We start from the raw sequence: 13,360 nt of genomic DNA on the forward strand, positions 1-13,360 counted from the left end.
AAATGACAATTTCTCTTGGTTTACATAAAGCTGATTTTAAAACCTTCTTGAATTTGAAATCATTCCGAAATAGATTTGGCATAGGTTTGAAGCTTCATTTTACTTCATAAATCTTATAAAAATGGTCTCTATTAGGGTGGAATCAAAGACATCATATTAACAAGATATCCAGCTCTCACATTTCCCGAACAAATCATTGGCAACAGGAGAGAAATGTCAAATTCGTGCGCGCCAAAAAAGGAGGGCTGCGCACCCATACAATTGACATGATATGTTGAATGTGATGCCGTGCGATGGCGTTGCTGAGCTGAAGATTGATTTCGCTCCAAGCTGACAGGGTCTGGTGGAATATAATCTCATAATGGTTTTATTAGGATTTTGAGGAGTTTAAAGTTGTGATTACACAATTGGTTTATTGATGTATTGGAAATTTAACGTTATTACCACATGTGCATTCAAAATATGAATCATTCACCCCGATTCTGCAATCCGACGGATTTGTGATACGAACGAATTTACACTTTCGTTCGAATTCGAATTTTGCATTCTTTATTCCGTTCGACTTGTATGATTCGATCGACTCTCGTTCGGGAACACTTGAAATTTCGCAAGTCGATCGAGTAATGTTCGAAAATTTACCAACTCGAACGAATGATATTTGAGTTCATACCCAACTCGAACGGAATGCAGAATGGAAATTGCACATTCGATCGGAATATTTCGAATCGATCGACGTACAGAATGGGGGTGATTATGTTTTTTAAATCTATTTCAACAATAAATTTATTTGTTATTGAATAGAAAACAAATCTGCATGAAATGTTCAAAACGACGAATGTAACAATGAGAGATTCTCTTTGTTTACTTTCTCTTTCGATTATTACGGTACTCTTAACAATCCTTCTCTACAATTATTTACCGATAATAATAACTAAGGTTATCATCTTTTAATCCGCACTGAAGAAATTACCGAAAAAAGCAGGAATATTTCTCAATTATCGAAAGAGAAAGTAAACAAAGAGAGTCTCTCATTGTTACAATCGTCGTTTCGAACATTTCATACAGAAATACTCAATAGTGCTGATTTTACGTGCAAAAATTAATATATTGTTTTCCTTGTTTGTATTTCAAAACTTCATTTTTTTATGTCGTTTATTTTACCCCGGTTTTAACCATTTTGGTCGTTCACCGGGGTCAAAACTTCGTCAAATTAATAAACATTTCTTGGTTTGACTCCTTTTTGAAAATATGCTACAATACAACGTTGATAAAATATATGAGTTTTATGCTGCTGGTTAGCATTTTGCATAATTTTTTTTTCAAAATAAAATGAAGTTTGTTTATTATTTGATATTCAGAAGAAGGAAATATTGTTTGAGTTCACCATGTCGCTGGTAGGAGTAAACAGGGATGTGATTTTGCACAGTACATCGATAAATGACCGTAGTACGAAAATCACCGTTGTATCATGATGCTCGCGTGACTCCACCGTGATGTGATTCCACCGTGATGTGATTTCATGGTGTACAGTGATTCCGATATCACATGAAATTTTACAGCACTAATTGGGACTCTTGGACGTATTATAAAAATTGTGAATATTCCATACATAAACTCTATCAGAAAACATAACGCAAATTACACATTCGATCCATATGCAGAATATGCGAAAACGATGCATGAAACGTTTTGAATACCACCTTATGCACGGTCTACTACTATTGCACGACGGTCGGCTGAGCTGATCCGACAGACCCAAACATGTAGACGGAGAAAAGAATGAGTTGAGAAGTGAACGATTTGCGTTGAACGGATGTGGGCCCAGTTATTTGGAGAACAGAAAAGTTAAAGTTTGATTAAAAAAATACCGACCATTTTCTTCATTAGTACTTTATTGTTTTAATTTAAATTAATCATAACTGTAATACGATTGTTCGTTTTTTTTTCATTTTTCTGATTCGACAACCGCACACACAATGAATGAAAAAAGGGGAGACTGAAGCGGATCTCGAGGGGTTTACAGAGAGGTGATAAACACACGCTTAAATAAATGCCTTACTAAGAAACGCTATTTCTCTCTTAGCCCCTCTTCTGCGGAGGATAACCGCGCTTCCTGATAGTTTTGACTTTCCCTGCTTGACATCCCTGGACTGTGTCGTAGATAGACTTTGCAATAACTGTCCGTTGTTATTTCTTTCATTAAATTGCGTCGTCCTGTTACAAATCAACTGATAGTGTAGACAATCGCGATCGATTTTTTTTCTTCAGATTGTATAAAAAAAAAAGATCAATCGAGATGATCTGTGACGGACGACGCATTTAATTATTATGCATTACAGTTTGCAATTGTTTTCAATTTATCCTTAGCGTTTATTTTTATTTCTCATAGTATTGTTTGAATGGTTCTGTTTGTTATCTGCTCTGATGTAATCCGTTCTCTCTTGCTAACTGCATTCTGACGCTGAGTGTAATATTTTGTTCTGTATGTATTTGTGTAACTGTATGTCGTGTTGGATTGTAGTTGTTATTGTTGTCGTGTGCGTAATCTTAAGTGAGGATAATCTTATTGACGATCAGTGGCGCGCAGCTTCTCTTCGACAGCTTCTCGGGATGCTTCCGAGAGATCGGTTGCCTGAATGTACTTCTGGACGCCGACGAGTGACTTCTTCAGTGCGTCGAAAGAGCTGGAGTACAACATCTTCTTCTTGACCTAGAATGAAACAGATTGAAAAAATTAGATGGATGATTGATCGTTGTAATAATGGGACAAATCTGTGGCACGTTTCTAAACAACGGACATTTGAATATTACTGAAATTTAGCAAAACCGTCCTGCCGCCAACACGCTTGGCTCTTCTAAATCACAACGTTTTTCCTAATTTACATGTTAGTCAATAAACGATAGGTATATGTGGGGTTGTGAATACCTTCCTAAATATATCTGGACATTCGTTGGAAGCAAAATAGTCACAATCACAACAATACACCCCTGGAAATAACACGAGGTAGTGTGATGTTTGTACCCATGGACCATGGTAATGTGTTGTTTGTATCCATGGTGATACCACGCTTATTATTATTTAATCGTAGTAAGCGATCAACGAACTAACTCGTCCTCTTTCTTCTTTGGTCGCTTGAACAGGTAACACGCATTATCAAATTGTCTTAGCTTGGCTGGGTGATTCCAGACTCACAATAAAAGAAAACTCACAGTATATACGATAGGTATAGACTTTGATTCCGATCATCTACCAATAACATTTGGGATTTCAAATACAGCAATGATTAATTCAATTAGTTCTATCTTTTACTACCTTAGAACTTATCGTCTAGGATACAGATCTTATACCGAATGCAAGGTGAACCCAAAATTTGTTTAGGGAAATCATTTAAATCATCACATGATCGAACTTGGGTGTCTATCAGTTCCAAAAGCTCAAACTAAGTTTAATTCTCCTATCATCAACTGCTCCTTCGTCGACATCAATATCAACATACTTGGGATCCAATTATGGAATCCATAGTTGAGCACATTCAAAAAAAAATTGAACATAGATTCACTGAACAAACCAAACCACATTCTAAAAATTTCTACGGTTCGCCAGAAGTCCTCAGAAACGAGTCTCAGATCTCAAAGAAGAAAATTAAATACCTCCTGCAAACGGTGAATAAAGTCTAATAACGTTTTCGTTTATTGGTCAGAGCAGCCCGAGAGCTGGCCCAGAGTCGCCCAAACAACGTTTGAGATGTTCGTTTTAGCAACCTGGGGTCGCTCTAGATCGGACTCCAATCGCGTAGTTTCGTTCTGAAAACTGTTTCGGGTCGCACACGACATCCATGCGAGTTTGTTTATTTTTTTGTTTTGAGTTTTTGTTTAGGGCGCGTACCATGTATTCGTTTTACTCGGAGTCAGAGTCGCCCGCGTGTAGGTTCGAAAACGAAAACGGTATAAGTCGGCAACTTTGTCAATTTTGTGAATCCTGTTGAAATCGATATCTCACACAAATATGAGCAAAATACAAGTATTGTCGCAAGATGACATTACTGAGACAAATTATGATGGAATTAGAGTAATCATTAGCAAAAGTAAAGAAAAGCTCTGATGATTTAAAACTGCTGTTAAACTCTTAAAATATCGTTGGACGAGACATTGGGTATTGACCCAGTTGGCGGTAAAAATGGGTAGCGTGCTTTGTTATGGCATAACACTTTGGGCAAACTCACATTTACACAAATTTTAAGGTCATCACACGTTACATAAAATTGGGGAGATGCACTTCTCGCTCAAACGCAAAATTAGGTGTTGCGCCTCCATCTTTTCACTTGTTGAATAAAAACAAATCATGATGCTAAAAATGGTTGCTCATATTTTGGCTAGTCATATTTTTCCCAGTTTTGAACTAAAATTTTCGACTTTTTCCTGGTGAAACCAAATTGTCAACTTTTTTTCCGGTTTCCCGGTCACTAGCAACCCTGCCTGTAACATTTTATGTTGACATAATAACTTTGCTGAATTGTTACAGGTCAACTCAATTGCACCAATCGTTCTGTACGAGAGCAACCGTATAGCGCATCTTTGCTTGTCCAGTAGAGTCGTTCAAAATGAGTCCGTCATTGTTTCCTTTGGGTAAATAAATTCTACGCCACTATATTAAATGTTATGCGTTAGAAATATATTTACAGACTATTTCGAAAACTACATGGCATCAACGAAAAATAACACACAAGTTTGAAAAAAAAAAACACTGTAAAAAACGGCTTTTTACACGGATTTCCGGAGTTAGGCGGTTTTTTCAATGTGAATGTTCAAAGTTATAGCGTCGAGATCTGGTGTTATCCCGATTTTTTCAAGTCAAAAATATTTTTCGAGATTACACCAGATATGGACGTCTCCCGAATTGCTGAAAACATTTGGCAACAACAAATTTTGTAGTAAAAACCGCAATTACGTGAATTTTCGAGGAATGGAATTGAGGGAACTTACTTTTTTTTCGCTGAACCACTGTGCCTGGAATTGGTTACCAGTTCGAATTAACCTGATACGGTTGTGAGGAATATTAATATATCAAATTCGTCATCAATTGATGAATTCAGCTCGGAAAGGAGACTTATAATTATCAGGAATAAGCGTAAATTGATATCCTACAGGAAACTACAAACTTATCCGATCCGGTGCAAAACCGGCACTGATATTCTGCACGTTGCGGTGACTTTGTACATACTTGTCCGGCATCGTCTCGTATCGGAACTGAGTCGGACAGATGTAAATACGCTCTCGGATCGGGGGTAGAAATTGCATGTAACGGGTGTTCTTTTAGGTTTGTTTTTTCAACAGAGATTACTCTATTGTCTGAAAGTTGTTTTGACAGTGTAAAGCACCGTCTCTACTCTAGACCTGTGCGCTGCCGCGCCACGCCGCCGCCGCCGATAATTTCGACACGCCGCCAATTTAAGAAAACGTTGATCAGCGCGCCGGTTATCACATTTTAATCATGCCGTAGATTATACTACATCAGCCAAAAAATGATTTTATTAATGTAGAAAACTGTTTACAGTTTTCATGAAAATTTATTGAAAATTAATCACTAAAGCATTTTCTATCTACTTATACTGAAAATCAGTACTACCGATGTCAACCGAAGTCAATGCCCTTTGATTCAAAGTCTATTTTGTTGTCTTTATTTAAAAGTTTTTGAGCTATTGGCACATTATCGCAAAACTGAATTACCGGTAGCGACAATTGCAAACGAAGAATGGAACCAAGAAAAGGAGGGTTCTTCCGAAAATTTTCATATCGGCAGTAGTGATTTGCAACATTTTTTTCGTTTGTTCAATAGTACAAATAGACATCAGTAATAAAAGTAAACTTGGAGTAGAAGAAAAACGATTTCAAAGTGATTACAACTACTTTTTTGTGTAAACTACGATTAAACATGGAAAATCTTCAGAAATGTGTGAAATTAGCTAAGGTTAGGTTTTTTCGGATCAACATTTTTTTAAACATAAACCAGTGTAGTGTTGATTTCTCGAGTACTAGAATGTATAGCGATCGAATACCATTCATGTTGCATACTTTATTTGTTATTTTCGGGCATTTGAAAATTGAACCAAGTTTAATAGGTATTGAACCAAGTTTAATGCCTTATTCTTAAAAAACGTTAGTTTTCACACAATGAATTAAGATCAACTCAGAGTAAAAACATTTTCTTCTACTTCTACTATGATTTTCCAAATGAATTTTCCCGTTTTTATAAGAAATCGTTGAAAATGTGAAGTAATTAAAAATTCTCCTGCCGATTTGACAGCTGTTACTGAAAAGATCATGTTTAAACAAGTAGCGCCTCTACATTTAATTTTGGCGTCATTGTGCCAAAAGGTTGGTTCGCCCTAAAGAACATTGGAAAATATTATTATTTTTCATTATACAACACGGTATGAGTAAAATACACATTACGCATAGTATAATAATGCCTGTCTACGAAAATTCGTGCACTGCACAACCGGTTGAATTGAAGGAATGAACTGCGTCTCCAACCCCATCAAAATCCAATTATTTTTTTTGGAATCAATTTATTCGAGGAAAGCCTGTTGGATCGCACCGAAATTCACCCGCATCCAAGGGGAGGACGCTTAGAACAATGTGCCAATCACACATTAACACAATGCGTTGGTGCATTTATCAATATTGGCACTTTCGTTTTCATACAGTGGCACAGTTGCGGCACACAAAGGGCACAGTTTTGACAAGTAGCTGTTTCATGGAGCACAGCGTGGCACACTTAGACTCACAGTATATCACGGATGTTTTTAGAGGCACAATATAGTTTGTGTTAAGCGACTCTCCCCTTGCCCGCATCTCATATATATCAGACATAAAATTTCAAGTATCTGTTGTCGCTGTGTTAGTGTCTTTTCCGTGCACATGAGTTACTGCACATGTTCAAGCAGAGAAAGAATTGCTCAGCTCTGAGAATTGTTTGTTTAATAAAAAATCCCATCCGAAAGTGTACGTTGTCTCATTGTATTGAAAAACACAAGCGAATCTCCATTCCTCAATGTTTAGTTTTCACTTACAATGAACTGTTACATCTGCCATCATACCACATAAGCAGTGCACAACTAGTCAATTTTGTCACGAGACGCCACTGACTTACTTATTAGGTGAGAAATACATTTCTAATAACTAAATTCTGGTTTTTGATAAAACTGATTTCTTAAGAGATTTGAGCACTCGAAGTCGATGTGCGTGGGAAGTGCTTGTTGTAGAGTAGCCGTTTTTCAACCAATCATTATAAATGTTACACCTTACTTGACGAAAAATATTTATAGTCGTTTTGCCCTGAAGATGAAGGTATAACCTTCGAAACGTTGGCCTTTAAGGTGACCGTGGACAGAAGCCAAGGAAAATAAATGTAAAAGTATTGGTGAAACAATACTTTTTCATATAGTAATAGTATTTGTGAGTAGAGAAGAATGAAATAATAATAATTGTGTGCTGAAAGGAATACAGTTGCAAGAACAAAATGTAAACATTGAAACTCTTCAAATCACCTAGCAGAACAGAATGGACTTATCTCATCTTCATGCTGATTCTGGAGTTAACAAATTGCAATCATGCGACCAAAAGAATATAATGATTGTGCCAAAGAAGATAGTTTACTATTTGCCTTCGTTTGGTTCTTGGCATTTTTCATACATTACAAAGTAAAAAGGAAGCTTTTACATTGTTGGATTAAGTATAGTAACACCACACGAAATCAGAACAAACTCTGTTGCATTGGCTTGTTGTATTAATTTTAATTTTTGAATATGAAGCTCACATATTCAAAATATACAAACCAACAAATTCTACATTTTCCATTTTGTCGACATCATAGTTTTCGGATAGGGAAGCAACCTCACCCAGAGAACAGTCAAGTGTCACTTGACGAGAGGGCTTGATGATAAATCGGCTATTTGCTATTTGCTCTGTAAAGATTTATCATGCAAATTTGAAGATATAATTTCATATATTGACGAAAATATTTTTGAACTTTACCTATTGATACCACTACAGTTTCTAAATTCTGTGGTATTGTTTTGAACTGGCACTTCTGGCAGTTCTTCCACTTTTCGAACTGATGAGTCCCGCACATACTCACTACCCAAAACACACTCTATCTACGTATTCCATCTATTTTTCTATTGATTTTCGCGAATGTGTGCTGCTTTCTTTTTCTTAGATGGACGAGGCATTTTGAAAAGATTGCAATACTTGAACTGTTTGTTCATTTTTTGCATTCCATAGCGACGGTAAATAAGACAACATGGTTGCGGATAACTAGAAGGGGAAGCAGTGTTTGAAATGGAAATTAGGCAAATGTTATCGTCTTTTTTTATAAATATTGAAATTTTAGATGGTGACGTACGAAAGTAGTTTTGATCCGTAATTTTAACTATATCAATGTGCGACTAATTGAAAATATTGCCATTTTTAGTGCATTGCAAGCTTTTTTCTCTAATTATGTATGGCATCACTGCCAATATAAAAGGGTGGTATTACCAATACTAAAGCAGGCCGACAAACTTTTTATCGTGGATTTTTGGAAAATTTTCAAAACCAGAGCTGTGAGTTATTCAAAGGTTTTATAATAAAATGTTTAGATCAGAGGATAAGTTTGCCGGTGAAGAACAACTCAAAAGAGTTTCATAAAGCTTACTTATGTCACAGAGCTATAATCAGCAGTTGAAATCTTGAGGTGAGTGAAAAATAATAACATTCTAAGAAAAAATTTCTAATAAAGGTCCGAAAAAGTTTTGCACAAATCATTCTTCAGAGTTGATAATTTATCATAAACATATATCAATACGATGAGTGATTATGTCACCAAACTGCAGTAGCAATTCTACGCAATATATTTACCCCTACGCTTAGAAAAAATGTGTTTCATGGTTTGTTTACATCAAAAGCAGGGCAAAATAGCGGAAGGTGGAGTGGGAGGGTAGAGGTTTCTTGGTTGCCATTTGTGGCTCGCTTCCATGGTCACCTTAACGAAAAATAAATGTTTTGACGAGAAACCAATTGACCAAAAAGCCATCTCTTTATTTGAAATCACACTCATATTCATTTCAATTTCTCCTCTAATTCGCTGCATTCGAAACCATTTACCATCTCTATTCACTACGTTGACTTTAATGCATCATATGAACATTAGGATCGTTGATTGTAGATCGAGAAAATAATAAAATAGAGAAATTGTCCTGTGTGAATCAATATTAAAATTTTTAACATGTTTATAATTGATTACGCCGAAGCGCGCCGCCTCCGACGCCGATATTTTCAGGAAATGGCATCACGCCGTTTCGCCGCCGCCGCTGGTCAAAAAGACGCTTTAGTTGCCGATGTTGACAATTTAGATCGGTCTACTCTACTCAGTATTGTTTGGCAAATCATCATGAATAGGTTAACTCCAGAGCAACGCTTGCAGATCCGTGGATTTTATGATATGTGCATATCATCATTATGATATGTCCGTCTGAGACCACCATAAAGAACGTAAGTACCAAATTTCGGTCTACATTCACTCTTTTGGATGCCAAACCATCGACAAGAATGAGAAGAATGCGTACAGAAGAAAATACTGCTGTCGTTCAGGCCACTGTCGAAGAAAACGACATACAAAATTGAATTGGTGCATGATTTGAAGCCATACGACCATTGTATGCGCCGTGAATTCAGTAATTGGTCGCTTAATCAATTGGACAAAGATCCGCTTTTTTACCGCAAAATTCTATTCAGTGATGAAGCACATTTTTGGTTGAGAGGATACGTCAACAAGCAGAATTGCCGTATTTGAGGCGAAGATAATCCACAAGTCGTTCAAGAATTACCGTTACATCCTGAAAAATGTAATGTTTGGTGTGGTCTATGGGCTGGTGGAATCATCGGTCCTTATTTCTTTAAAAATAAGAGGAAGGACGGCGCAATACAGTGAATGGAAATCGATACATAACCATGATCAATGAATTTTTATTGTCAAATCTTCAAGATATGCATGTGGACGAAATTGGATTTCAACAGGATGGTGCCACTTGTTAGAATGCGGCCGAAACAATCGAAGAATATTTCAACTACAACATTGTTTCGAGAAATGGACCGGTGAATTGGCCTCCGCGTTCGTGTGATTTGACACCACTCTGACTCTGACACTTTGTTGTGGGGATATGTGAAGTTATTGGTTTATGTGGATAAACCAGCAACGGTTAATGCTTTGGAAACCTTTATTCAACGTGTTATTGCTGAAATACGTACTCAAATGCTTGAAAAAGTGGTCGAAAATTGGACCTCCAAAATGAGCTTTGTGAAAAATAGTCGTGACGGCCATATGCCTGAAATCAATTTTAAATGTTAAATGCCAAGTTTTATTTATATTTCAAATCAGCAAGCTCTTAAGAAACCCCCTTTATTAGTGACCACTGAAAAACTGCACAAAATTGAACGAAATAAAATTATTTGCTCTCGCATGGTTCTCTCGTTTTATAGAGATCACTAAATCGAGTATCATCAGGATTGGTCAATCCTGACATCTTTTGTCAATCCTCACGAACTCTTCGGAACAGCATCTGTCTCCGTTTGCCCCTGCTTGATGTACCAATTTGATAGCATGCGGTGATATCCTTGGTTGGAAATGATCATTGAACATAGCCTTACTTGGATTTGATTGTCGAATTAAATTTGATTTTATCGGTTCAAACTATTATTACTATGTCTGTTGATTTGTAATACAAATACGTGCCTGGATCAAAACAGTCGCATTAATTAACAGAAGTGTTAATTAACTTGTTTTGGAAAAAATTGCTACCATATCCCGTTTAATTCTTGCTGAAGCTTATGGGAACATGCTCGCTCGCGACCTTAGAACCTTGGTTTAAACAATTTAAAAGTGGGAATTTCATTGTGAAAGACAAATAACACACAGACCAATCCAAAAGAATTGAAGATGCTGAATTGCAAGGATTGATAAACGAAGACAGTACCAAAACTCAAAAAGAAAAGGCCGAAGAGGATAAACATTAGTAACCAAACCAGGTTTGGTCCCCTACGCGACATGGGAATTATTCAGACGATGGGTTCCTCATGAGTTGCATGATAGAAAGCGGTGAAATTCTGCTTTCTCGGTAGAAAACAAATGGGCTTCTGCACCGGATCGTGAAGGGAGATGTGAAATGGATTTATTATGAGAGTCCTAAGCATAGAAAATCATGGGTTTACCCTAGCCAATCATCGACATCAACTGTAAAACCTGTTTTAATCCACCTAGTGGTGTAATGATGCCTTTCTCATATCAATCATACCATCAATCATGTGGTATTCTTCAAAATAATTTTCTTCGATTCCTAAAAAGAATAACCGAAATCGAATTGTTTAACCGTCTACTGATTAAAACTATTAATTGGAAAAGATTTGAGGTCGATTTTGAAAACTTTTTACGGTTTTACGACCCTTCTCAGTGATGGTATACAATTTTTAACCCACTTTACCTTATATTTCCGGATCCGGAAGTCGAATCCAGATGAAATTCAGGAATTACGTATGGGACCACAGGACCTTTCACTTGAACCTAAGTTTATGAAAATCGGTCGCGCCATCTATGAGAAAATCTAGAAAACATATTTTCATTTTTTTTGCACATTTTACCCCATAACTCCGGAACTGGAAGTCGAATCTAAACAATGTTCAGGAATTTTTTATGGGACTACAAGACCTTTCATTTGAATCCAAGTTTGTGAAAATCGGTTCAGCCATCTCTGAGAAAAGTTAGTGCACTTATTTTCACATTTTTTTGCACATTATACCCCATAATTCCGGAACCGGAAGTCGGATTCAAATAATATTCAGGAATTTTGTATGGGACCACAAGACCTTTCATTTGAATCTAAGTTTGTGAAAATCGGTTCAGCCATCTCCGAGAAAAGTTAGTGCAAAAAACATTACACACACACACACACACACACACACACACACACACACACACACACACACACACACACACACACACACACACACACACACACACACACACACACACACACACACACACACACACACACACACACACAGACAGACAGACATTTTGCGTACACGACGAACTGAGTATATGACGGTATATGACACTCGGCCCTCCGGGCCTCGGTTCAAAAGTCGGTTTTCACAGTGATTGTATAACCTTTCTATATGAGAAAGGCAAAACCATATAATTTCAGAAAGAAAACGATGCTGAGATGGGATCAAACGATGCCGATGGGATCAAAATGGTACAAGACACCACGAAGTTATCACAAACCAGGGGAACCTTTAAATACAAATCGCTACCGACAAATAATGGAATTGAATCAAACATCACTCGAAAAACGACCAGAATACCCGAGTAGGCATAAGAATGTCATTTTCGGCCCATTGCACACACTGCTAAAGCAGTCAAAAACACCATTTCTGATCTCATATACTACAATCTCCAGACTATGACTCCATCTCATACTACTACAGTCCCCAGACTTGGCTCCTTCCAACTATCATTTGCTGAGCAGCATGGTACTAGTTATGAAGATATGGGATTCACAAGTGGAGCGCGTTAAAATATGAATAATTACTTCGTCGTAATATTCGGGAGTTGGTGGAAAGATGAAAAAAACAAACTTTTGATGGCAACTATTTTAAATAATGTTGCTTAAACCATTACTCACAATCAACATTCATTGGACATTCAAAAAATGCTCCATTATTTACTGGCAAACCTCAACAAATGCCAACCTTCAAGAATGTTTCCAACAACTACTAAGAAAGCAGCAATAGCAACGACAACAACCAAACCTCGCTAAATGATAACGAGCCCGTGTCTTCCCAAAAGATAGGGTAGTGCAGTGATTTCGTTTAAGCATAAAATATGAATGATGTATACTTTAACCTTAACCCCTTCCCCTTCCTCGGAAAAAGACCAAATGAAGACAAACACTAGAAAAGGTCTTAAGTGCAAATGACAGTCTCTCTTTGTTTACTCTTTCTCTTTCGATCATTACGGCTCTATCGACAGACCCTCTCTCTAACACTTTACTTGGAATAATGACTGAAACCATCCACTTTTGATCTGCACTTATGAATTTGTTGAAAAATACAGGAATATGTCGTAATAATTGAAAGAGAAAGTAAACATAGAGAAACTGTCTTTTGCATTTGGGACCTTTTCTGATGTTTATCAAGAAACCAATCAAGTATTTAACATTGTGGAATATTAACGTTTCTGCGCAGAGATCAATCAATCGAGTAATTCCTGGGTATGATATTCATCTTTCACACCGTGATATTCATTAAAGTTTTAAGAAAT

The 13,360-nt window shown here is 36.9% G+C and overlaps 1 protein-coding gene across 2 annotated transcripts in view; it reads right to left on the reverse strand.

Annotated features, from left to right (window-relative positions):
* Positions 1 to 1,874: 1,874 nt before the first annotated feature.
* LOC131435479 (cofilin/actin-depolymerizing factor homolog) overlaps positions 1,875 to 13,360 on the reverse strand; it is a 36,030-nt gene continuing 24,544 nt past the window's right edge. For both annotated transcript variants that reach the window (XM_058603405.1, XM_058603406.1), the window contains exon 5: positions 1,875 to 2,710. In XM_058603405.1, coding sequence (XP_058459388.1) covers positions 2,564 to 2,710 — 147 coding nt within the window. In that variant the 3' untranslated portion in view covers positions 1,875 to 2,563. The remainder of the gene's footprint in view (positions 2,711 to 13,360) is intronic.

Source organism: Malaya genurostris, chromosome 3 (genome assembly GCF_030247185.1).
Source record: "Malaya genurostris strain Urasoe2022 chromosome 3, Malgen_1.1, whole genome shotgun sequence".
Classification (NCBI taxonomy): Eukaryota; Metazoa; Arthropoda; class Insecta; order Diptera; family Culicidae; genus Malaya; species Malaya genurostris.